Here is a 23,445-nt window from a genome sequence, read left to right as displayed (position 1 = left end):
AGAAAGGCCCCGTTGCTTAATTTACACCCTGGCCAGTAACAAAGCTGGTTCTGTGTATGGTCCTGCCAACCACAGATCAAAAAGTCACACCCTCTTCCACACAGGTGGAGGGGTGCCTGGGTGGCTCAGTCTGCTAAGCATCCAACTCTTGGTTTTGGTTTAGGTCATGATCTCCGGGGTCATGAAATCGAGCCCCGTGTGAGGCTCGAGCCTGAGCGTGGAGCTTGCTCAGGATTCTCTCCCTGTCGCTCCCTCTGCCCCTCCCCTTCTTGCACGTATGTGCTCTTTCTCTCCCTCAAATAAATAAAATAAAAGCAAAATAAATAAAACACGGGTGGGGCATATGCACAAAGACCCCAGGAGCAGAATTTGAAGATCAGGCGCGCGCACACACACACACACACACACACACACCCCAAAGCTGGAACTAAGAGAATTATCTGAAGATCTCAAGTCATAAATTACTGAGCCAGAAACAGCATGATCTAAGACTACGATGCCTGGTTACCAAAAGCCAGGCTTCTAGTAAATAGCCACCATTGTAAAATAGCAACTCACTGGGTACCTCTGACGTGCACCTGACATGTTTTACCATTCTACTTCTGAATTCTGCCTTCCCTGGCTAGCTATGGCAACTGGGGCAGATGGCTGCATTTCCTGGGCATAGGGTACACACGTGATATATTTGAAGATGCTTTGTTTACCGTCAAATGCTTTACAAAGCCTCACACAATGACTTGTTCTATTTGTGGACCAGCCTGTGTGTGTATTCACTTATTGAGCTAACTAAATTAACCAGACTGTCTACATATTTCTAAACGACTTTGTCTTGGCTGGGGGGATGTATCCTAAAGATAACAGATGGTGACAATAGTGGACAGCTGCAGCACAGCCCTGTCCCCAACGAACACGTCTGGCATCGGTCTCCTACTAATCCTTAAATTTGTAAAGCCTCTGATATTCTCAGGTCCAACCCTTTTCCCAATCCCCATGCCATTTCCGAAAGAACTTTCCATGATCAACAGAACAAGAGTCTAAATCTTCACAGAACTTGTAAAAACAACAGTTGCCTTTGCACTAAAATATGTACTTTACACGCGTGTCATGGTATATTCCACTAGCATGTAACCTCCACGAACGTCTTGTTTAGTATTGCCAACCGCTCACATGTGGCCTGGCACTCAGGTCGAAACATAATGATTTACCATATTGCATCCACAAAACATCACAAATGGAGTTGATATTAAATCGTGGCAGAAAAAGAAGAAACTGACTACATCATACAACGGAGTGAAAATCATGACAGACCCATAATTAGCAGGATCACAGCTGGCTGGCTCATGCTATAGACGAAAGCCATTTAATAAATAAACATTCCCTGCCCTTTGAAGAATGTAGTTTTAGCCAAACAAAAGTTGAGATTAGCCAAGGAGAGGTAGTGGTAGCCAGCAAAGGACTTCTAGCCATAACATTAAACCTGCTTAAACAGCACATGATATAATTAATGATGGTATGAATTATAGTGAGAATGCCAATATAATTTACACAATAATACTAAGAATTATATATCAGATATATATACTATAATTTAGAATATTTTAACAGCATATTCATATCTATAAAACCATCTGAGTTCCAACCTCTGTTCAATATTAAAAAATCCCTCCTTTATGCCAAGAAAGGCCGGTATATTTTACCATGGTGATGCTGCCATCTAGTGGACACACTTTAGAAGGACGGCTCTTCTGTCTCCCGGAAATGACCCAAAAGGATTCCAGGTCCTGAGGTTCATGTCAGACATGCATTCTTCTTTTGGAGACCAATTTTTGGAATTCCTCATAAATTTCCCTGTATGTTTGTCCTTGTATTTTTACATTATCCCTTCCTCCTGTCTTCATAGAAGGATGTTTTCAATGTGTCCGTCATACTCAGTGGGCCGGAATAGAACCTGGGTATCTGCTTTGGTTTAAAATCGAGAAGATCCCAATGAGAGATGTGTCCTCCTGGAAAGAAGCACCATCACATCGGCGACAGCCCGCCTTTTGTTCAGCTCCATGGTATGCTCTTGAGAAACCAGACCTCAAACTGGCGACTTCTTAAATTTATTTATTTATTTATTTTGGCCCCAGACATTTACGAACACTGTTATGTGACACAGATGTCACTATTTGGAAGGGGACATGTTACTCTAGTCCCTTCACACATGCATCGCTGCACCACTGAGGTCACACTCAGTGGTGAGAATTGACATATGGGGTTCACACTTGTTTCCGGGCCCTCCATTCACTACAGCACGGGGATCGTCACTTTGGGTGCACACTTGGAATCACCTGGGGAGCTTTAACAACACCGACGCCTGGGTTCTACGCAGATTTAATTGGTGTGAGTCGCTTCTGAGACCTTGGGATGGTCTGAAAGCTCTCCAGGTGACTGTAATTTGCAATAAAGCTTGAGAACCACTGCTCTAGAGAAAACAAAACACAGAGCCCTTGGATATGTATCTTTGCAGGAAAGGGCAGGAGACCAAGGCACCTGTACCCAGTCACCTGTTCCTTGTCATCCCTCACCTTAAGAACCACGGCCCACTCTGGCTTCCTTTAAGAGCCTCTGCTCCCACAGCTGAATTTCAAACCCTGCTCCTTGGCTCCTTAATGTATACGCATGCACTGCAATAACTCATTCTTTGCCAAAGGAAGATAAATAAAAGTTAGGGAAATATTAAATTCTCCTTGCCTAAGGCTTTTTAAGCACCGTAAATGTTTTAAAGAGAAAGGGTAATTTAGAGGTTATCCATTCTAATTCCTTGATTTGACAGGCAACCATGCAGACCAGGGAAGGTCATGAGCTGGACATTGGTCATATGCCCTCGGTACGGGCCAGACTCCTTCTCCCGTTTTTAGGTACATTGTGTCATTAACGCTTCCCTACCGGCCAGTAACGTGGTCATTTTACAATTGAGCTGAGATTTCATGAGATTAAGTCACATAGGTAACTTTGGACATGGACTTGAACGTGGGTCCATCCAGCCTCTATACCAGGCAAAGTCGTGCTCCCAGAGCTCACGGTGGCCAGGTCAGACCTGAAGCCTCGGGGCCCTCTTTCCACCACACCTCGGCTGCCCTCCATGTCTGCCTGACTCACCTATGCTCTCCCTTCATCCAGCAGCTTACCTGCAGGCTCGAGTTAGAAACCTAAGTCACAGGGGCGCCTGGGTGACTCAGTCGGTTAAGTGTCCGACTTCGGCTCAGGTCATGATCTCGTGGTCTGTGAGTTTGAGCCCCGCGTCAGGCTCTGTGCTGACCGCTCAGAGCCTGGAGCCCGTTCCAGATTCTGTGTCTCCCTCTCTCTCCGCACCTCCCCCATTCATGCTCCGTCTCTCTCTGTCTCAAAAATAAATAAACATTAAAAAAAAAAAAAGAAACCTAAGTTACAAAACCGTTGACTTTTCTCGTCCTCCAATCCCCACAGCATCTTATTTCCCAGCCAGAATGAAATTGCCTCAGCTGACAACAGGGCAAAATTTGGAAATTGGGATAAATTAGGGAAAATCTACACGGTGTGGGTTTTCTCTAGTGACTCCGTACGCACAAATGTTTGCCATGTGTGTTTGTCAGGTTCTTGGAAGAAAGTGTGCGAACTTTACAGTATAAACAAGAAAACAACTCGACCCCTGTTTTGACCTCTGAGAAATAATCACCATTTTCATTTTGTTGTTTTTATGCATTTATTTCCAGTTGTGCTTTACAAATATGTTTGTACTGTCTTTGCAAAACTGGAAGCATAATGTGGAATTTTTATCTTACATATCACCCTTACAAACTTAATCATGGCCAGTGTCCCCCGTCATTAAACATTTTTTGCAAGCATATTTTCTTAATGCTTCAATTCCGAAGTGTGAGTATCCATAATTTCTTTACCAATTCTTCTATCATTGGACATTAAAGTAATTTATTTTTTTGAGAGAGAGAGAGAGAGAGAGAGAGAGAGAGCATATGTGTGAGTGGGGGAGGGGCAGAAAAAGAGGGGTACAGAGAATCCAGAGGAGTTCCCCATTGACAGAGGGGCTCAGACTCATGGACTGTGAGATCATGACCTGAGCCAAAGTCGGACACTTAACGGACTGAGCCACCCAGGCACTCCTTAAGCAATTTCTAATTTTTCACTATTATAAAGAACCCTGTAACAAATATCCTTACACACACATATTTGTCCCTAAAACTATATTTTAAACATATATAAACATACCTAATATTTATAAATAGGTAAAACATATGATGTGTTGTTTTACACATCACCTATTGTATATAAAATAACATTTATAATATGTATATATATATATGTATTTGCCAATGTAATAAGTGAAAAATGCAGTCTTTTTATTGAATTAAGCTATACACGTTTTCATAATATCTCGTATGAACTACAGCAACGGCAAATCCCGAGTAGTAATGATCCAACAATGTGTTGGACTCAGTCCTTGTTGGAGAAAAGCAGCTAAGATGCTCTCCTTGCCACAAACCGCTACAAAGTCCATCGTCCAGGATCCTCCGAGCAGAACTATTTTACATGCACACACGCAGGGTTGTTATATTCAGAGGCGTCGCACTCAAGGGAAACATCCCTAAGAATACGACTGGCAGTCATTTCCTCTCAGCTTGCTCGGCAGTGCCCCAATTTACCCAGCAGGAAAGGCAAGTTTGTGGTTTTAATTGTAGGGCAGAACTGGTCCTTTACTGGTCTGAGGCTGTTAACGTGACTCCCAGATGGACACCCATAGGGTTCTCCCGCTCTCCGCTCTCAACTCAGGGGAGTCCTGTGGAGCTGGGCATGCCAACAAGATGGCAACTGTTGACCCGGGCAACGTACACCCCCTATGACTCAGTTTCCCCAGCTGTTTAACTGGAATGTTAACTGACTTTATAGCGTAAATAGTACTTGATAAGATTAAATGAGCTCACAGAAAGTAGCAGAAGCAGAGTACATTCTGGTACAAATCACAGTTTGTGTTTGGGGCGGGTGGGGTGGGGGGGTGCTCCTACCGCCCCCAAGCAATTCTGAGACACCAGCCAGGTGTCCTACAAATCAACTCAATTCTGACACTGTCTACCCTGAGATAGCATCAGATCCCACAGGTTAAGGGCTCAGTCCCACAAGGTTGTTCTCCACTTTAGATGCCAGTTGTCAACGCAGCTGGTCACCTATACTTCTGACCAACTGTCTGTAGATCAGAGGTTCCCAGGAACCCCGCCTTGGGTTCAAGTAATTTGCTAGAGCAGCTCACAGAACTCAGGAAACCAGTTCACTCATAAGACTATCAGTTTATTACAAAAGATAGTACAGGATGTGAATCAGCAGCCAGACGGAAAGATGCATAGGGAGAGGAGTGAAAGGACTCAGAGCTTCCATGCCTCGGAGAACGTTCTCTCCGTATTTTCAAGAGTTCCTCAAACCAGAAGCTCTTCAAACTCTGTCCTTTTGGGATTCTCTGGAGGCTTTTTTTTTTTTTTAATCTATTTATTTTGAGAGAGAGAGCGTGTGGGAGGCGCAGAGAGACAGAGGGAGAGAGAATACCAAGCAGGCTCTGCACTGACAGTACAAAGCCCAACGCAGGGCTCCATGGAATCAGGAGCTCATGACCTGAGGCAAAATCGAGAGGTGGATGCTTAACCTACTGAGCCACCCACACGCCCCTCTATGGAGGCTTTACTCCTAGAGATGATTGGTTAAATCATTGCCCTTTGGCAATCTATTCAACCTCCAGCCCCTCGCCCATTCCTGGAAGCCAGGGGTGTGGGAATGAAAGTTCCAATCCTCTAAACACACGGTTGGTTCTTTGGGCAACCAGCCCCCTTCCTCAGGTGACCTAGGGGCTTTCCAAAAGTCACCTCATTAACATAGCAAAAGAGACCTTAATCACTCTCATTCCTTCAGAAATTCCAAGGGTTTTCAGAGCTCTGTGCCAGAAGCTGAAACAAAGACCAAATACACACACTTCTTATTATAAATCACAACATCACACAGAGGTTGCCTTCACCATACTGACTCCAGCTTCTGCCTTCCAGAAGGAACTTCTGAGCATTGCCTGGTCCTTCTCTTAGCTACCAAACTGAGCAGACCAATCCAGAAGGCAAACTCAAGGTCCCCCTCTGCGTGCTACCACACAGACTGAGTCAGCCTTGTGTAGCCAGCCTGGCGACGTTTCCTCCTTGGGGATCTTGGCCGGCCTCACGCCCACTGCTGCTGGTTCTCCAAAAGCACGTGCGAGAGCCCCAGTCCTCCATCCCCAAACACCTCAGCTATGAAGCCCTACCCGCGCCAAGCAAAAGGACTCACCTCTTCCAAGTCTCCAAATCCAGAATCCCTTGGCTCCTTTTTCAAGAGATATTCATCTATGGAAACTAGAAGCGACCAAAATGACTAAAAACAGGGGCACCTGGGGGGCTCAGTCAGTTGGGCGTCCAACTTCAGCTCAGGTCATGATCTCATGGTGCGTGAATTCGAGCCCCACATTGGGCTCTGCACTGACAGCTCAGAGCCTGGAGCCTGCTTCGGATTCTGTGTCTCCCTCTCTCTTTGCACCCCCACCCCCTTGTGATCTGTCTCTCACTCTCTCTCTTAAAAATAAGTAAACATTTAAAAAAATTTTTTTAATGTTTATTTATTTTTGACAGAGAGAGAGAGAGAGAGAGAGAGAGACAGAGCATGAGCGGGGGAGGGGCAGAAAGCGAGGGATACACAGAATCCGAAGCAGGCTCCAGGCTCTGAGCTGTCAACACAGAGTCCGACACTGGGCTCAAACTCACAGACCATGAGATCATGACCTGAGCCGGAGTCGGACACTCAACCAACTGAGCCACCCAGGTGCCCCAATAAATAAACATTTTTTTTTTAAATGACTGAAAACAGAGACTGTGAAATTAGGGTCCCCAGACTCAACTGAAAGCTATATGGCTACGAAAAATTACAATTATGGAGACCTTACAAAAAATGAAGTCCATTTTATGAAAATGCAGACTATAGAATAGCGCTATGAACACGAATTACAATAACATCAAAATGTGCCTCCATATGAGCAAGGGAATCCAAAGAGAGGAAAAGCAATGTTTTATTAGGATATGAGGATTATGAGTAAATCATTTTTCTTTTTTATATTTCCATTGTAATGTGTTCTTATAACAATATAATAACATATGACAATATAATATCTATTATAATAATATATTATAATAGTTATAAATATATAATAATTATAAATCTTATATCTATAATAATTATATATATCATATATAATATTATAATAATAACAATATAATAATATAACAATATAATGTGTTCACATTAGCAATAAAATTTGGGGTGCCCAGGTGGCTCAGTGGGTTAAATGGGGTAAATGTCCAACTCTTGGTTTTGGCTCAGGTCATGATCTCACAGTATATGGGTTCGAGCCTCAAGTCGGGCTCTGTGCTGACAGTGCAGGGCGTGCTTTGGATTCTCTTTCTCCTTCTCTCTCTGCCTCTCTCTCTCTCTCTCTCTCAAAATAAATAAATAAAAATTAAAAAATAAATTTCAGTCTAACAGGCAGGAAGAGCAAAATTTACTTAAAATTTCCATCTTAAATGGTTAAAATAAATAGAACTTTGGACTCTAAAAACAATAGCATTGAGTTAAATACTATAAGTTTCTAATAATAATAATAATAATAATAATAGCTATCATTTATGGAGTACTTCAAATAAGCATTCTTGAGCTGAGTTCTTTGTATGTATTATCTAATTTAACCTGAATGACGATACTCATAGGATTAATTAACCGAGATTTTTTACACATAAGGCACCTGCAGCCCAGAGAAGGGAAGTGGTTTGCCCAGGAACAGAGAACTAGAGACAGAGGTGAGAGAGGTCTATTTGGCCGCCCAACCCCGCAGAAGGATTTTCACTTACTTTGCATGATTCATTACTAACAGAGCCAAACACGTAAGAAATATTAATAACACAAAGTTTGGTAAAGTTTTCTGCCTCGTTTAGCAGTGCAAGCATGCCCAAATACTTCACTTGGGTCATTCGTATTAGGAGAATGCTTAAAAGCAGATCATGCTTTCACTTTGCCTATCTCTAAAATGCACTTAATAGGTACAGGTAAACTGTGCGATACTTATTAAAATGGACTTTTATTGCATCCGAAATAGCTGTGGGAGCTTCACTGTGAATTTAAAATTTGCACTTTTTTTTTTCCACTCTGCAAACACAATTTTATAGGATTCCTCCCTAATACGTTTCTTACGTGATTAGTGTTTGGTGACAAGTTTAGCAGCTGACGCTGAGTAGTGACCACCACAGAGGACAAGGGAAGGGGTTCATGTCGACCCACTCCAGACAGAGTACTTTGTGATATTAAAGATAAATTCACATCTGCAAAGGCATTTAAGACTTTAGGGAAACACTAGTTGTGTTTTGTCTTTTGGCCATTCAGAACCTTGCATGAAAATTGGGGCACCCGTGCGGCTCGGTCCATTAGGTGTCCGACTCTGGATTTCAGCTCAGGTCATGATCTCACGGTTCATGGGTTCAAGCCCTGCATCAGACTTCGTGATGACAGCTTGGAACCTGCTTGGGATTCTCTCTCTCTCTCTCTCTCTCTCTCTCTCTCTCTCCCTCTCTCTCTCTGCCCCTCCCCCACTCTCCTCTCCCTCCCTCCCTCTCTCTCTCTCCCTCTCAAAATAAATGAATAAACATTAAAAAAAAAGAAACTTGCATGAAAATATAATTCATCTTATACAGCCAGCATCTTAGAAATTCTGTGTAAACCAAGTGGACTTTATTGAATTATTCCTCTAAGCCCCTGAATAAAAGTCCTACTGAAAGGGCCTTCTATCCCAAGCCATTGCAGAAAATTACTTCCTCATCCCTCACAATATTGTCTGCTAAAATTAGACTGAAGTGCCTTTGATAAAGGAGATAGGAAGCTATCAACAGATTGTCACCGGCCTTTACCGCCCATCTGCTTGTACCCACTGGCCTTTGTCCCATATGTTTCCTTAAGGTCTTCTTTCCCACTGTCTCTTAACTTGGGCAATAGACTCAAGGGGCATTGCATCCCATGACAGAAACCCAAAATACCCCTCAAGCAATAATGACTGCCCAGATGAAAAGCTCCCACTGGCCCAGACCACCCAGACCAATTTGAACTCGATGCCGCCCCCCCAAAACCCACGCCTGCGCGGAGGGACTAAGGAGTGAGCCACGGAGTGACCGACAGTTACCTTTACCTCATTAGAATACTGAAATCTCTGCCCAAGGAGGAGCACAAGCCTCATGTACAAAACATACAATGTATGTATAGGCATGTTTCCTCAGGCACATGCATGACCTTCTGCCTGCCTCTACATAGGATGACAAGGCTTCCCTATCAAATATTCATCCTGACCCTAAGTGAAAGGAACCTGCTCGCCCTCGCTGGGGGAGTCATGGCTTTGGAAGTTATTCCCCTAATCTCCTTTTTTGCTGCAAATAAAGTTTCCTTTTGGTGCAGCAACTCACTTGGTGTGGTTTCTACCTGTGACTCACCACTGGGCCAACTCACACTAGTTCGGTTACAAGAGGAGAAGTAGAGGGAAGAATAAAGTACAGGCACCATCCAGATTGTTTGCTTTGCTGAGAGTAGAGGGCAGTGATGGTCAGACTTTAAATCTATTAGTCTCAGGCTTTGCTATTTTAGCAAGAGTTAATGGAGCCTCCAGAACTCTTCTGGAACGGGTCACCGGCACCACCAAGTCCCCTACCTTCTAGACGAGAGTGGCCCTAACTCTCATTTCAACTATCCAAAAGCTTCCTGGTTGTTTCTTGCCTTTCTCCTGCCTCTGATACAGGGTCCTGCTTCTGCTGAAATCACTCATCTCCAGATTATCTCCCCATCCAACCCTGTTCTGCAACACAGCAAACATCCTGGAGTGTGAGTTCCTTCCATCTACACAAATGATTCTCTGTCTGTCACTGTCTCTGTCTCTGTCTCTGTCTCTCTCTCTCTCACACACACACACACAATCATACCATTTAGAAAAAGCATCCACTAGTGTGCACAATACACTCAACTAAAGATTTCGGCAAACTGGGAGACCAGCATTACTAAAATGCAGAACCTTCAAAGAAAGCGTCATCATCTCTGTGCAGAAAATTCCTTGAGCTCCTTACCCACACAGGCACTGTGACGATTAATCTTGTACGTCAACCTAGTTGGGCCAGGAGATGTTCAGATTTCTAGTTAAACATTACTTTTAGCTGTGTCTGTGAGGGGGGTTTGAGTCAGTGGACTGAGTATAGTGATTGCCCTCCCAACTGGGAGGTCCCGAATACAATAAAAAAGTGGAGGACGGCTGGATTAATTCAGCTTGACTGAGCTGAGACATTGGTCTTCCCCTGCCTTTGGTGCTCCTGGTTCTAACTTTCAGACCTGGAACCTATACCATCAGGTCTCTGGCTCTCAGGCCTTCGAACTAGATTACCTGCTTTTCTGTGTCTGCAGACAGCAGATCATGGAGTTGTTTGGCCTCCACAATTGCATGAGCCGGTTCCTTACAATAAATCTCTTTATAGATGGGTAGGTAGGTAAGTAGATGAAGATACGCATACACAGACATTTATGATATGTCCATATCCACTTGGTTATGTGTCTCCAGAGAGCCCTAATACAAGAGAGACACCCACACTCCACAGGTCTCTGGCCCCCTTCTCCAGCTGCTTCCCCTCTTCTCCTTCTCCCCAAGTCTTAATACCATGTGCACAGCACTTTCAGAATTCCTTTGGTTGTCTTGACTCTTCAAGGCCCTCGGGGCTCCCCTTCCATCCCCAAATGACTTGTCAAGACACCTTCCTAAAATAACTCCATTCCTGGGAATATTTCTGGTAGCAGATATGAAAATAATGCATTTTTCTACCACCTACATAGGTACTTCTTTTCTCCTCTGCCTACTTTTTTCATGACTTGCTACCTGGTAGCCAGGACAATAAACAAAGGCTGTATTCTGGATTTGATAAAGCCTGGTAACAAATAGAAGCATGGAATGACTTAAAAATACCCCATTGTTATGGGTATCCCACTAATCTACAGGACTTTCCCGGCCAGAAATGTGTTAAACGCAGGGCAGAACCTGTGTGTTCCTTGGCTGGGGATCCAAACCATGCAGAGGCCCCATCCGTTCTACGATCTCAGCTCCATTCAGGGACAGCTGGTCATCCATCAACCACAAGATGTGAAGCCTAGAAGACAGATGTTCAATAATCCAACAAGACTGTTGGGGGGAGGCACCAAGTACATGATTCCGTGTCAAAACAGAGACTTGCCCAAGACTCTGCTTAGCGGGGACTAGAGAAAGCCATGCCAAGCAGGAGGAATTTCAAGAGAATTCAGTAGGAGTGGGCATGGGACAGCTGGAGTGTCGTTTTCAAACCTCCGTCGGTCACGCCAAACACCCAAATTGAACAGAGTAGAAAAAAAATAGAACAAAGGCATGAGCAGATGCGAGCACAGAGTGCCAGGTGTCATCTTTGCTGTGACAAAAAAAGGAGAGAGGAAGGAAGGGGCCGGTTTCCTGGATCCTTGACCTTAAACATGGGGCCAGTTCTAGGTCAAAGACACTCAAGACGTTGCACCACAAAAAGCCCGCCCCCTCCATTCCCACGAATTCTGCATTGGTCTTTCTCCTTCCGCTGGCCTCCTCGGGCCTCCTGCCCGTTCTCTCGCCTCTGCCCATCTTCTTTCTGCCCTGTGTTTGCCCTTTAACTCACACGCTGGCCCACGCATGACAGACAGTCCCTGGTGCTTTTGCCTACATGTGAAAGCAGAATGCTGCCCGCACCTCTCCGGCAGCTGCATTTTCACCCTGTAGAGAGGCTGACAGCAAGGAGGTTCCACCCTGCCCCAGGGAACCGGGACAGGGGTCAGCGGCCAGTAGGATGTGCCCGTATTTTTGTCAAAACATTTTCCTCTTTGTTCCAGAGAGCATTCTCGGACTCTGCTGGCTTCTTTTTTTCAGTGCAAAGAGAGTAGCTTAGCCAAGGATTATGGACAATTTGGAAGGTGCAGTTTGCCTGCCCAACTTGCCACGTCACAAAGAAAATGCAACTTGTCTGGCAATGAAGGGACCTAGAAAGAGTGTTGGCCTGGGAGTTCTCTGACAGCGGCAGCAGGGATCCGCCGGGGGAAATGCAAGGCAAGGTGCGGTCTCTGAAGAGCTTAGATTAGATGGCGGAGCCCTCACCATCTAATTTTAATGTCTACTTATTTTGGGGAGACAGAGAGACGGAGTGGGGGAGGGGCAGAGAGAGAGGGAGACACAGAATCCGAAGCAGGGTCCAGGCTCTGAACTGTCAGCACAGAGCCCGACGTGGGGCTCGAACCCACAAAGCACAGGATCATGACCTGGGCTGAAGTTGGACGTTTAACCGACTGAGCCACCCAGGCGCCCCCAGAGCCCTCAGCATCTCGTCACGAAAGATCTCAGCCTGCACCCCTGTCACCCCACCAGTAGCATCCTGCTGGCCCATCACACTCTCCACCTGAGCCCACTCTCCCTGCCTCTCTCCGGCCATGCTGCCCCACTGCTGCCCAGTGTCCTGGGCTGCTTTCTCCTCCCCCTGACCTCCAAGTGCCAGAACATGCTAGGGATCAACCCAAGACCTGTCTTCTACATCAGTTCTCATTCCCTCGCTGATCTGTAAGGACCACCCACATGCTGTCGTGACTCTCAAATTTATAACCCCAGTTCCCTCCCCAATCTCAGAGGCCTACATCCAACCGCCTACTCAACAGTTTTGCTTGGGTGTCTGAAAGGCATCTCAAATACAACATGTCCCAAACAGGACTCAGTCTTCTGCCCAAAACCTGCCCCTCCTTCTCTCTTCTTCAGCTCAGAAGATGGAAAGGCCATTCTTCCAATGACTCAGGCTAAAGTCTAAGGGTCGCCCTTGAACCTCCTTTTTCTCAGACCTTCTAAATCTATCTAGAATGCAACCACTTCTGACTACCTCATTACTGCCATCCTGGAACCAAGAACCATCCCTTTGCATCCAGATCATTGAAATAACCTCCCAGCCAGTTTCCAAGTGTCTTATCCATTCCGTAATGTGTCCCAGCTCCCCTGCAGCTGGGAGTCAGATCAGACAGACCATTTCTGTCCAAATCTTCCAAGGATTTCCAATCTCATTCAGCATAAATCCCTACATGATCTGTCCCCTGCTGTTCACCATGTCTTATTTTTATTTTTAGCACTTAGTCATACCTGCCATATTATATATCTGTTTTATTGCCTAGAACTGGAGTCAGCAAGCTACAGCACCCAGGCCAGCCACCTGTTTTGTAAATAATGTTCTAGTGGAGAGAGCCATGTCTGTTCATTTATATCTTGTCTACGGCTGCTTGAGTGCTAAAATGGCAGAACTGAATAGTTGTACCACAGCAGCCTATGGTCCAGAAAGCCCAAAAAATTTGCTGACCATTTATAGAAAAAAAAATACGCTGATCCCTCTCTAAGAATGTAAAATCTAAGAATGTAAAATCCATAGAAGGAGGATTTTGTAAATGTTCAACAATCAGTATGTGTTGGATAAATAATAAACAAGTATAAGGGCGAAGAAGTAACTGGGTTTCTAACAAAGCATCAGAATGTAACATCCAAATGAGTGTTGTCCTGCAAAACAACAACCACCACAACTGTGAATACTAAGGTAATGGGGGTAGACCTCACTGAAAACAGATCCGAAAGTTTTGGATGCTGCAGATGGTTTCTGCCTCCTAAGAAAAGGAGCTCTGAATTTACTTTTTTTTTTTTTCGGTTTAGAAAAATATGTATTAGCAGGTTCCCACCTGTTGCCCCTGAGAAAGACATATATACAGTGGAGTAACGTAAATGTTGATGTTCGAGACTGCTTCACTGAATAATGCAAAGAGGGTGTGCCTTTCAGCAGAGATATTAGATTAAGGTAAGGCAAACAGGTGTATGATTCCTTTTCTCTTCAGATGCCCAGGAAGCTTTGTGAGTACTTTGGGAGGACTGACACTAATGGTGGTTTTAAGTTGTTCTCTGTGGGTCTCTTGTGTGCTTCCGGCAATGAGAGGAAGAGCTTGCCCAGGCTAACGTGGAAAAGCAGAGGGGAGAGGGCAGTCCGCGTTCTCCCAAAGCTGGAATAGGGGTGTTAGAGAGGGACACCAAAAGAGGGAGGCATGCCCGCTGGAGAGGGTTACCAGGAGCTGGGGCAGGAGAATAAGCACTTCACAGTCTCTGGGGGTCCAGAGAATGCTGGGCACAGTTCTCCTGAACCCCTCAGACAACCCCCAGAATTCCAATTGGGAGGGAACTCCTGTAGTCATAACAGTGCAGAACATGACAATGTGGGCACTTAAGAAGGAATCGAGATCTTAAGTTGGATCACAGCCTAATAAGACGAGGAAATTTAGCTTACAATAAAACCAGCAATTTAAAGAACATTATTTTAATGACCACCATTGAGTGTTCATGTACTCATTCATTTAGTAAATATTGATTGAGTGCCTGCCACGGGCCCATCATTGGGCTGGTAATGGAGACAGAATGCTGAGCCTAACAGGGCTGTGCTCTCAGACTTTTAGGGTCTAGTAGAAAAGGCAGCCAATCAACAGAAATTAAACAAATATTTGTGCACTTGTTATAAATTCTACAAAGGAGAAGCACAGTGAGGAAGAGAGAGACAGAGGAAGAGAAAAAGAAAGAAAGAAGAAGTTAGGAAGGATGGAAGGATGGGTTTTCTGACTTCCCATACTCCTAAATTCATCCAATCCATTATGATTTTCTGGTCTAAAGGACAAGGTTCATTCATAGCTGGCTGACTGGGCACCTCGATTTTACATTCCTAAGACTATCCTTCCTTTGGTCAGGACAAGGACCGCACTCATCACAAGCCCTCAGGCCTGTCCCACACAATCCCTATGCCACATGCTTACAGTAAGTAGAGAGCTATCTCTTCACAGCCTTATTCAGCAGACCCGGTGTCTTCTTGGTAACTTTCTAAAAATGGCAAGGTGATCCAACCTCCCAGCAGCCTTCATGGTGGCACAGGGGACACCAGCTGTTTAGAAGCATCCCCAGTGAAGCTGACTGATTCGTTGGCGGTCGCCCTCATTGGTGGTATAAACGTAGAACATGCTTATTTTCGCCAGTAACTGCTCTGCCCAAAGGGTCTGCTTTGCAACCTGCAGACCCGCTGGACAAAAGAGGATTTTAGCAAGATTTCAGCCCATTTCCCTCACTTTCTGATCACTCACAATTACTAGAACAGTAGAACTCCAGTTCTTCAAGACATGCTCTTCATTCTGACTTTTCAAAGTCTTACTTGATTCACAGCCTTCCCCGCAAGACAGGCCAGACCTGCGACCCCGCAGCGGCCACACACTCCCTCTGTCTCTTGTTCCGCCTCCTACTGCTGTGCTGTCAGGGCAGGAAGACAGTGGGGAGGCCCAGGTGCCCACCAGCTGCCCACGACCAAGCGCCAGCTCCTTTCTGTTAGCGGCCTCTGTTTGTGTCACCTTGACGGGACACCAGTCCCCTTCATGGGACAGGGCTTCAGAATGGACTCTCGGGAGTGCCTTTGTGGACTCTCTCAAGAGAGCATGGGTCTTCAGGGTCCCTTTCCAGATGTTTCCTGTACCCACCTCCCTCAGCACCCCCTGAGAAGAGCAGAGGCCCCTCGCCCAGGAGGCAACTCTCAGGCAGGGAGACCCATCGGGCAGCCAGCCACCCCTTCTGGGGCATGCTCTAGACCACAGAGTACGCCCATCCCATGCTCATGGGGGAAGTCAGGCAACTTCACCTGGGCTGCATCCGGGCCCTGTCTTCTCCCTCTGGTCCCTGATTCCACACTCCGAGAGCACTAGGGCTTTAGCGGGGTAGACATCCCCACTGTGTGACTGTCAGCTCCCACACTAGAGGGAAGAGGGATGGTTCAGACTCTCCGTGGCTGGGGGAGCCTCTCATCCCTTATTTTGAAGAGGAGAGGAGAAGGAATAGCCTCTCCCCATGAACAGTGCATGTGGGTGTCCTGATTTTTGAAGCGAAGCCAGGTCAAAAGGAACATGGTAAGGGTGACGAGGAGCAACTACCTCAGCTTTTCAAACAAGACGGTGAAGGGGTGTGTGACTGTTTTATCTCCACACACCTGGAAACCTGAGAGCTTCTGAAGTACCCTATCACAGACAGTAAATAAATAGCCCTTTCCAAAGCAGTCCATGACAGTGACCTCTATCTACTTGAAGGGCTTTGAAGTGGGACAAGAATTAGACTTTGGGGGGAGTTAATGCTGCCCTAGGATTAGAATCAATTGATGGAAGCTCAAGAAAGACATGTTTGGGCGTCAAAACAACTCATTTCTAGTGATTATGACTCTCCTACAATAAAGACATCTCTCTAGACATGTAGGGACACCTGCCAGCAGAGGGACCAGGCTGAAGCTAAACCATCATGGGTCAGAGCTGCAGAAGTGGGGATCACCCTCCCACCCAGGCTCCAAAGCACCTTCCAAGTAACTTGAAGATTTGCTAATTCTGTCTTGAAGAGAGTACCACTCATTTGGATGCCTCATGTCCAACATGTTTATTAAACAATAAGCTCCAGAGTCCACAGGTCATGAGAACGGCAAAAATCTGCCAAAGAGAACTGTCTGCGGAGAGAGCTGACATGTCAGATCATTCACTAGTTGTCTGAGCTTATGTCAAAGGACTGGAATGCTTGCTCTGGGCCTTGTTGACAGACGAAGGAGGAGTGTTGTCAAAAATACAAAAATTAGAAGCTTCTCCTTTTTATGCCCCTAATGATAAAGAAAGGTGCTTTCTTCCCGAAACTACTTTGTCAACTTTCCATGTGGTTGCCATGGTGATGTGAGCTGGTGCCTGACTCCTGCTGGGAGACCCCAGCTCCCTGCCGAGGTCCAGTGTTCCAAGCCCTGCTGACACTCCCAGCTTCTCTCCAGGGACCTTGGTGCCCTGTCTTCCAGGACTGGGCTGTGTCATATTTAAGTCAAAATAATAAAAGGAGGGAATTTAAACCCTGGCCTTTTGTGTTTTTTTTAATAACTTTTTAAAAAAACTCTATGTGGTGCATTATAAACATGCACACACACACACACACACACACACACACACACACACACGCACGCAGAAATAAGACAGTGGAAATAAAGTAAAATCCCTGACATCTCATTCAAAGAGGACTTCTGTTAATATCTCGAACAGACTCTGGAAAATTCTGTGGTTGCCTCTATCATTTATGTGTGTGTGCTCACATGTAGACCACTTTTTTATATAAAATCGATTGCAATGTACTTGATCTTTCAAAACCTTAATTTGTCACTTAAAATGTCATGCCATGGTCATCGGTCTTGAGCCACAAACATAATAGTATCGACTATTCATTGAGAACAAAAAGGAGGCATCGTATTGACTCATTCAATTCTTGCAAAACCCCAGCCACGAAGGTTCTTTTCTGTTGTTATGCCTACTTTGCTGCTATTATCTCTGTTTCACAAATGGCAAAACTGATTATACTCCAAGATCACATAGCTAGTAAATGGTAAGAATCAGGGTTCGGACCTATGCACCCTAGTTTCAAAGCCTGTGGACTCAATCACCATATGATACTATCCCTGAGCAATGTCTCTCTTTTTCAAAGGCAGGTTGGGATTTCACGGTATAAATGTACCATCATTTATTTCCTTGGTCCCTGGCTAGTGGGCATTTAGATTGCTTACAATATTTTGCAGTTAAGTGTAGTGGCCTAGGGTGTCTGGATGGCTCAGTTGGTTAAGCGTCTGACTCTTGATTTGGGTTCAGGTCATGATCTCATGGTTCGTGAGTTCGAGCCCCACATCGGGCTCTGTGCGGACAGCCTGGAGCCTGCTTGGGATTCTGTCTCCTTCTGTCTCTGCCCTTCCTCTGCTTGCTCTCTCTCTCTCTCAAAAATAAATAAATAAACTTAAAAAAAAAAAATAAAAGAGCAATAGCCTGATAGCAATACTCTGGTGCTTGGCTTGCCTCTGGTTAACTTCACGAGATTATCTCCTTCCTTGGCAGATTCTTCTCAAAGCAAGACTGCTAAGTCAGGGAGTTGACTCAGCCCTTTACAAAGGTCGTCTGACTTTCTGGCAACATGAGGGTACCTCTTCCCACAAGAAGAAAAGAAAGGCTATCTTCTCTTTCTGTACATTTATTACTTACTATCTGCAACATGTATGTGTGTATTGTGGGGGCACAAGAAAGAAGACAGCTGCAATAATCAAATAGCCCCATTGATTTTAATTTTTTTTTTAATTTTTTTTCAACGATTTTTTATTTATTTTTGGGACAGAGAGAGACAGAGCATGAACGGGGGAGGGGCAGAGAGAGAGGGAGACACAGAATCGGAAACAGGCTCCAGGCTCCGAGCCATCAGCCCAGAGCCCGACGCGGGGCTCGAACTCACGGACCGCAAGATCGTGACCTGGCTAAAGTCGGACGCTTAACCGACTGCACCACCCAGGCGCCCCGCCCCATTGATTTTTAAATGCCATCCACAAACACTTAAATGTGGACTTTACTCCATGCCAAGGGGTAAATGTTTTCTGTAAAGGGACGGACAGTCAATATTTTTGGCTTTCCTGGCCCTATGGTCTCTATGGCAACTCTTCAGCTCTGCCCTCACACATTGAAAGTAACTTTAGATAATATGTACATGGACGGGCCTGGGTGTATTTGGCCCACGAGCCTCAGTTTGCCGACCCCTGTTCCATGTCCTCCATTCATTTGTGCCCAGGCCATTACCATGCTCACTGTGTTATTACAACTTTAACTCCTTTCTCATTCTACTTCTTTACAGATCATTTTTTTTCTTGCTATTCTCAAATACCTATTCCTCCAGAGGGACTTTAGAATTGTTTTCTCAAGTTAAGAAAATCTTATTGGAATTATAATTAGACTATGGCTTAATTTACTAAGAAATTTAAAGGGAATGCCATCTTTACAAAGTATCTTCCAATCTCCATTTCTATCTCCTATTATCCAGAACTTCCCTTCTAGAAGGCCATAGATTCTTTTTTTTTTAATTTTTTTTTTCAACATTTATTTATTTTTAGGACAGAGAGAGACAGAGCATGAACGGGGGAGGGGCAGAGAGAGAGGGAGACACAGAATCGGAAACAGGCTCCAGGCTCTGAGCCATCAGGCCAGAGCCCGACGCGGGGCTCGAACTCCCGGACCGCGAGATCGTGACCTGGCTGAAGTCGGACGCTTAACCGACTGCGCCACCCAGGCGCCCCTAGAAGGCCAAAGATTCTAATCCCAGCTCTGTCACTTCCCAGCAGTGTTACTTTGGGCAAAGTTACTTCTCTGTGCTTTTATTTCCTCATGAGTAAAATGGGAATAATAGTTTCTTTCTTGCAGGGTTTTGGGAAGATGAAATGATTTGCCTGGAACACAGAAAACACGGTCCATTTGGTGCTGTAAACTTCTTGTTACATCTGTTACATCAGAGTGGTTGTTACTGTGGGCGTCCCATCTATTACTAACTTCAAAAACTGGTTCTAGTATTTCACCACTAAGCATAATGAAAATAACCCATGGAAATGTCCCTAATATGATCTACTACTGTTTTACTGTTTTATTTATCCAGAACGTATATTAACTTATATCACATGCCTTGGCTGCTTCTATTGAAATCAACATATTTTTCTCCCTCCTTTACCCATCACATGAGAGTCACTTTCTCAGACTTCCACTATTTAAAAAAAATTTTTTTAACATTTATTCCTTCTTGAGAGACATTGAGAGACAGAGCGTGAGTGGGGGAGGGGCAGAGAGAGAGGGAGACAGAATCTGAAGCAGACCAGGAGATCGTGACCCGAGCTAATTTGGACGCTTAACCGAGTGAGCCACCCAGGTGCCTCGAGCACATTTCCACTATTGATCCATCTTTGATTTGTGAACATGAACCTCACTTGGCCATGGAGCTATCCTTTTCTGCCTTGATGGATTCTATTTGCTTATACTTTCATTGGGATTTTCTTATCGATGTTCTGAGAGAAGACTAGATTCTTAGCTAATTGTTTTTAAATGCTGTCCTCACCCATTATTTTATACCAATGTTATGCTTGCTTCCTATCAGATAATTCAGAAGTTTAATTTTTTTTCCTCTGCTCTAGAACATTTTGAACAGCCTAAGAACCATCAGATCCTCAAGAATTTAAACGTGGAATCAGTTTGCGCCTGATGTTCCATGGCAAATGGCTCAATTTCCTTCATGATAATTGGTCATTCTCTTGTCTTCGGTTCTTCTTGAGTCAGTATTATGAAGGTCTTTTCTTAAAAAGCATTCATTTGGCCTATTTTTTCCATTTGTTAGGAGATAATCTGCACTCCGATTTACCAGTTACAGAAAAACTATAAAACTTTTCCAGTTCACACTTCTTTCGTTTTTATTATTTCTTTCCTTAGGTTTGTTCATTAATTTCTAATTAATAAGAAAAACAGTCCCAGGGTGCCTGGGTGGCTCAGTCAGTCAAGTGTCCTACTCTTGATTTCAGCTCAGGGCATGATCTCATGGTTCATGATTTCGAACTTCGCATCAAGCTCTCTGCTGTCAGTGCAGAGCCTGCTTCAGACCCTCTGTCTCCCTCTCTCTCTGCCCCTCCCTTGCTTGCGTTCTCTCTCTCAAAAATAAATAAATACTTAAAAAAAAAAAGTTTTTTAAAAGGAAAAGAAAAAATAGTCCCTTGTTCCATACACTTCACTCTGTGCTTTTCTTAGAAGGCGTCCTCCAGTACCCTCCCTACTGAATCCAGTGTTTTTGACAGTCTTAGAAATGCCATCCAGTATAATCATCAGCCCTCATGCTAGATGAGTCAGAACACAGGGAGGAGGAAAAAGTAAAGAAAAAACAATGGTTGCCTGGGCAAGAGCCATGGGAGGCCACAAAAATGACTCAGCCCCAACTACACATTCAGAATCAGCTGGATGCTTCTAAAATAAGTACCAGTGACAGACCCCTCTCCAAACCAATTAAATTAGATCCTCTGGGGTGGAACCTGGGCATCAATAGCTCAGATCTCCTTAGATGATTCCACTGCACCCAAGGCTGAGAACAGCTAGGCTCTAGAAACATGGAGGGAGAAAAAAACAAAACCTATAAAGGCATGCAGCCATGTGGCCTCTGACCCATGTCCACCACTCAAAGACCTGACCCCTAGACCAGGTCAGTCCCAGGGGTGTGCTTGAGGGATTCTGTTCCACACCCAATGGCTTAAGTCTCTCTGTACGGGTCTGAGAAGCTGGATCGTATATTCACCACCTAACCCAGGGTTCTGACATTAGAAAAGCCTCAAGCAAAACAAAAACAAAAACCCTCATACACAAACATGCAAAAATTCTCTCCCAATGAGGTGGAGGAGAAGTGCCTGAGGCAGAGATACCACAGACAGACGGTTCCTGGAGCTCACTGCTCTCCTCCTGCACAAATTCACCATCATGGAAATGAAGCCTGGGAGTAAGGTCTCAGTGCCTCCCATCTATGATCTAGATGTGATTACATCACAGAATGACATTTTCAAATGGAATGTACAGCTCAGAGCAAAGTCTCTCGACATCTCAAACAAGAGAGGATAGAAATTTATTGAATAACTATTCTCCACTCAACTTCACCCCACCCCACCCCCCAGAATATATCCAATGATCTTTGGCTAACCCAACAGGCCAGGCTTTTCCTGTTTTACTCTTCCATTTTTTATAAGGCTAAGTAACTTACCTTGAGTGCTGGATAACATGTCAGTTGGTCAGGCTTTTAAAACTCCCCATCTCTAATCTAACAGTTTTATACATCTCATGTGATAACGGCAACCCCCAAAACCTCTAGCTACCCTGGTAATTCAGGATGGAGTCAAAGAGACTAGCATGGTCCCTGACACTTACTGGGTTTGTATCCCTGGGCACATTTTTAAATCCTAGTTTCGAGTATTGCCTGTCTCCTAGGGCTATTATGGGGATGGAATGAGATAACCCACGCAAAGCGCTTGGCACAGTGTCGGCCACCTCGTAAACACTCCACTCACCCAGCCGCCCTTCATGTGTTGTATTACGTATTATGCATCGAAGCCTATGCTAGGCGCGATGGACACGGGGTGTGTAAAATCAAACCTGATCCCTGCTTCCACGGAGCTCACAAACTAATTCTCAATAGATGCCAGCTGTCGTCATTTCAAGATGCTGAGATGGGGAATGATCCTCACACTGCGGAGAAAGAAATCGCGTGAGGAGTACAGCAAGAGTGTGTACCCTCTTACTTGGCTTGCGGAGGCCCAAATGGCAGGTGTGGGTAGTTAAGTTTCATGGATAGACACAACGCAGCACTGAAGGGCCAGACAACGTTCTGACTTTGATCTAAACTTGAAATGACAGGGATCGGCGGGGTGGGGGCAGAGGCAGACTGAGATGGCTGACTTCCGGCTCCAAGAAGCCTTCCCAGGGCATTTTCATTTCACGCGAGTCAACTCGCCTCTCCGGGCTCTATTGTCTTCCTCTGCAAAAGGATAACGCTGTTCCAGATTATGTCTCAAGTCCCTGCCAGTTCTCACATCTTCCAGTAAGAACAAGTGTGAGTGTTTGGGAGAGGGATCCCCCCCCCCCCAAACAATGATGCTTCTGGTCTACGGGCTTTAAGATAGTAGTACTGAAAATGAGCCAAAGGTTCCACAGATCGAACTTTTTTTTTTTAATTCATCTTCTTTCAAATGTTTATTTATTTTTGAAAGTGAGAGTGCAAGTGGGGAAGGGGCAGAGAAAAAGGGAGACAGAGGATCCAAAGTAGGCTCTACACTGAGAGCACAGAGCCCAATGTGGGGCTTGAACTCACGAGCCGAGAGACCGTGACCTGAGCAGAAGTCAGAACGCTCAACCCACTGAGCCACCCGGGCGCCCTTCATGGATTGAACTTGTAAATAACATTAACAAAACCAGGTGCCTGTGGCAGAGGCTGGTCGTTACCTGCCCTGACATTCGTGTTCCCTTTTCTTCTCCAAAACTGAACCCCAATTTCATTTGAAGTCTCGTGGTGCCCAGAGAAAAGATCTACTTCATACTTTCTCTCATGACTCCAGCTAGCATTTTACCAAATTCTGGTCAGTGGCATGTAAATTTATCTTTCCAGCACATCTTCTTAAATGGGAAAGGTCAGGCACTTTTTCTTCCTCTCATGAACAGCAATGTAGGAGTAAAATGCTACTGAAATGGACAAAAGAGGAATTTTCAAAAGTCAGTTTTTTAAACAAACTCTCTACCTAAATATCACCATAACCCAGCAAGCAAGCCATATGCATTCTTTTTAGAGGATTAAAGTTAGTGGTTCTTACACCCTTTACACCTGCCAGAGGGAAAAATGCCATCATGGTGGGGCGCCTGGGTGGC

The 23,445-nt window shown here is 44.9% G+C and overlaps 1 protein-coding gene across 3 annotated transcripts in view; it reads right to left on the bottom strand.

Moving 5' to 3' along the window:
• Positions 1–23,445, bottom strand: part of GALC (galactosylceramidase) — a 151,585-nt gene that overhangs the window by 55,641 nt on the left and 72,499 nt on the right. Inside the window, exon 17 of one of the 3 annotated variants that reach the window (XM_086709076.1) lies at positions 1,836–2,003. The exons of the other annotated variants lie outside the window; for them this stretch is intronic. Coding sequence (XP_086565202.1) covers positions 1,929–2,003 — 75 coding nt within the window. The 3' untranslated portion in view covers positions 1,836–1,928. Of the gene's footprint in view, positions 1–1,835; positions 2,004–23,445 lie in introns of those variants that run through there. 3 annotated transcript variants of the gene reach the window in all.

The sequence above is a fragment of the Puma concolor genome, chromosome B3 (assembly GCF_028749965.1).
Source record: "Puma concolor isolate L17-30 chromosome B3, mPumCon1.1.hap2, whole genome shotgun sequence".
NCBI lineage: Eukaryota > Metazoa > Chordata > Mammalia > Carnivora > Felidae > Puma > Puma concolor.
The sequence above is the reverse complement of the archived record's forward strand: the minus strand, read 5'-3'. Positions and strand labels throughout refer to the sequence as shown.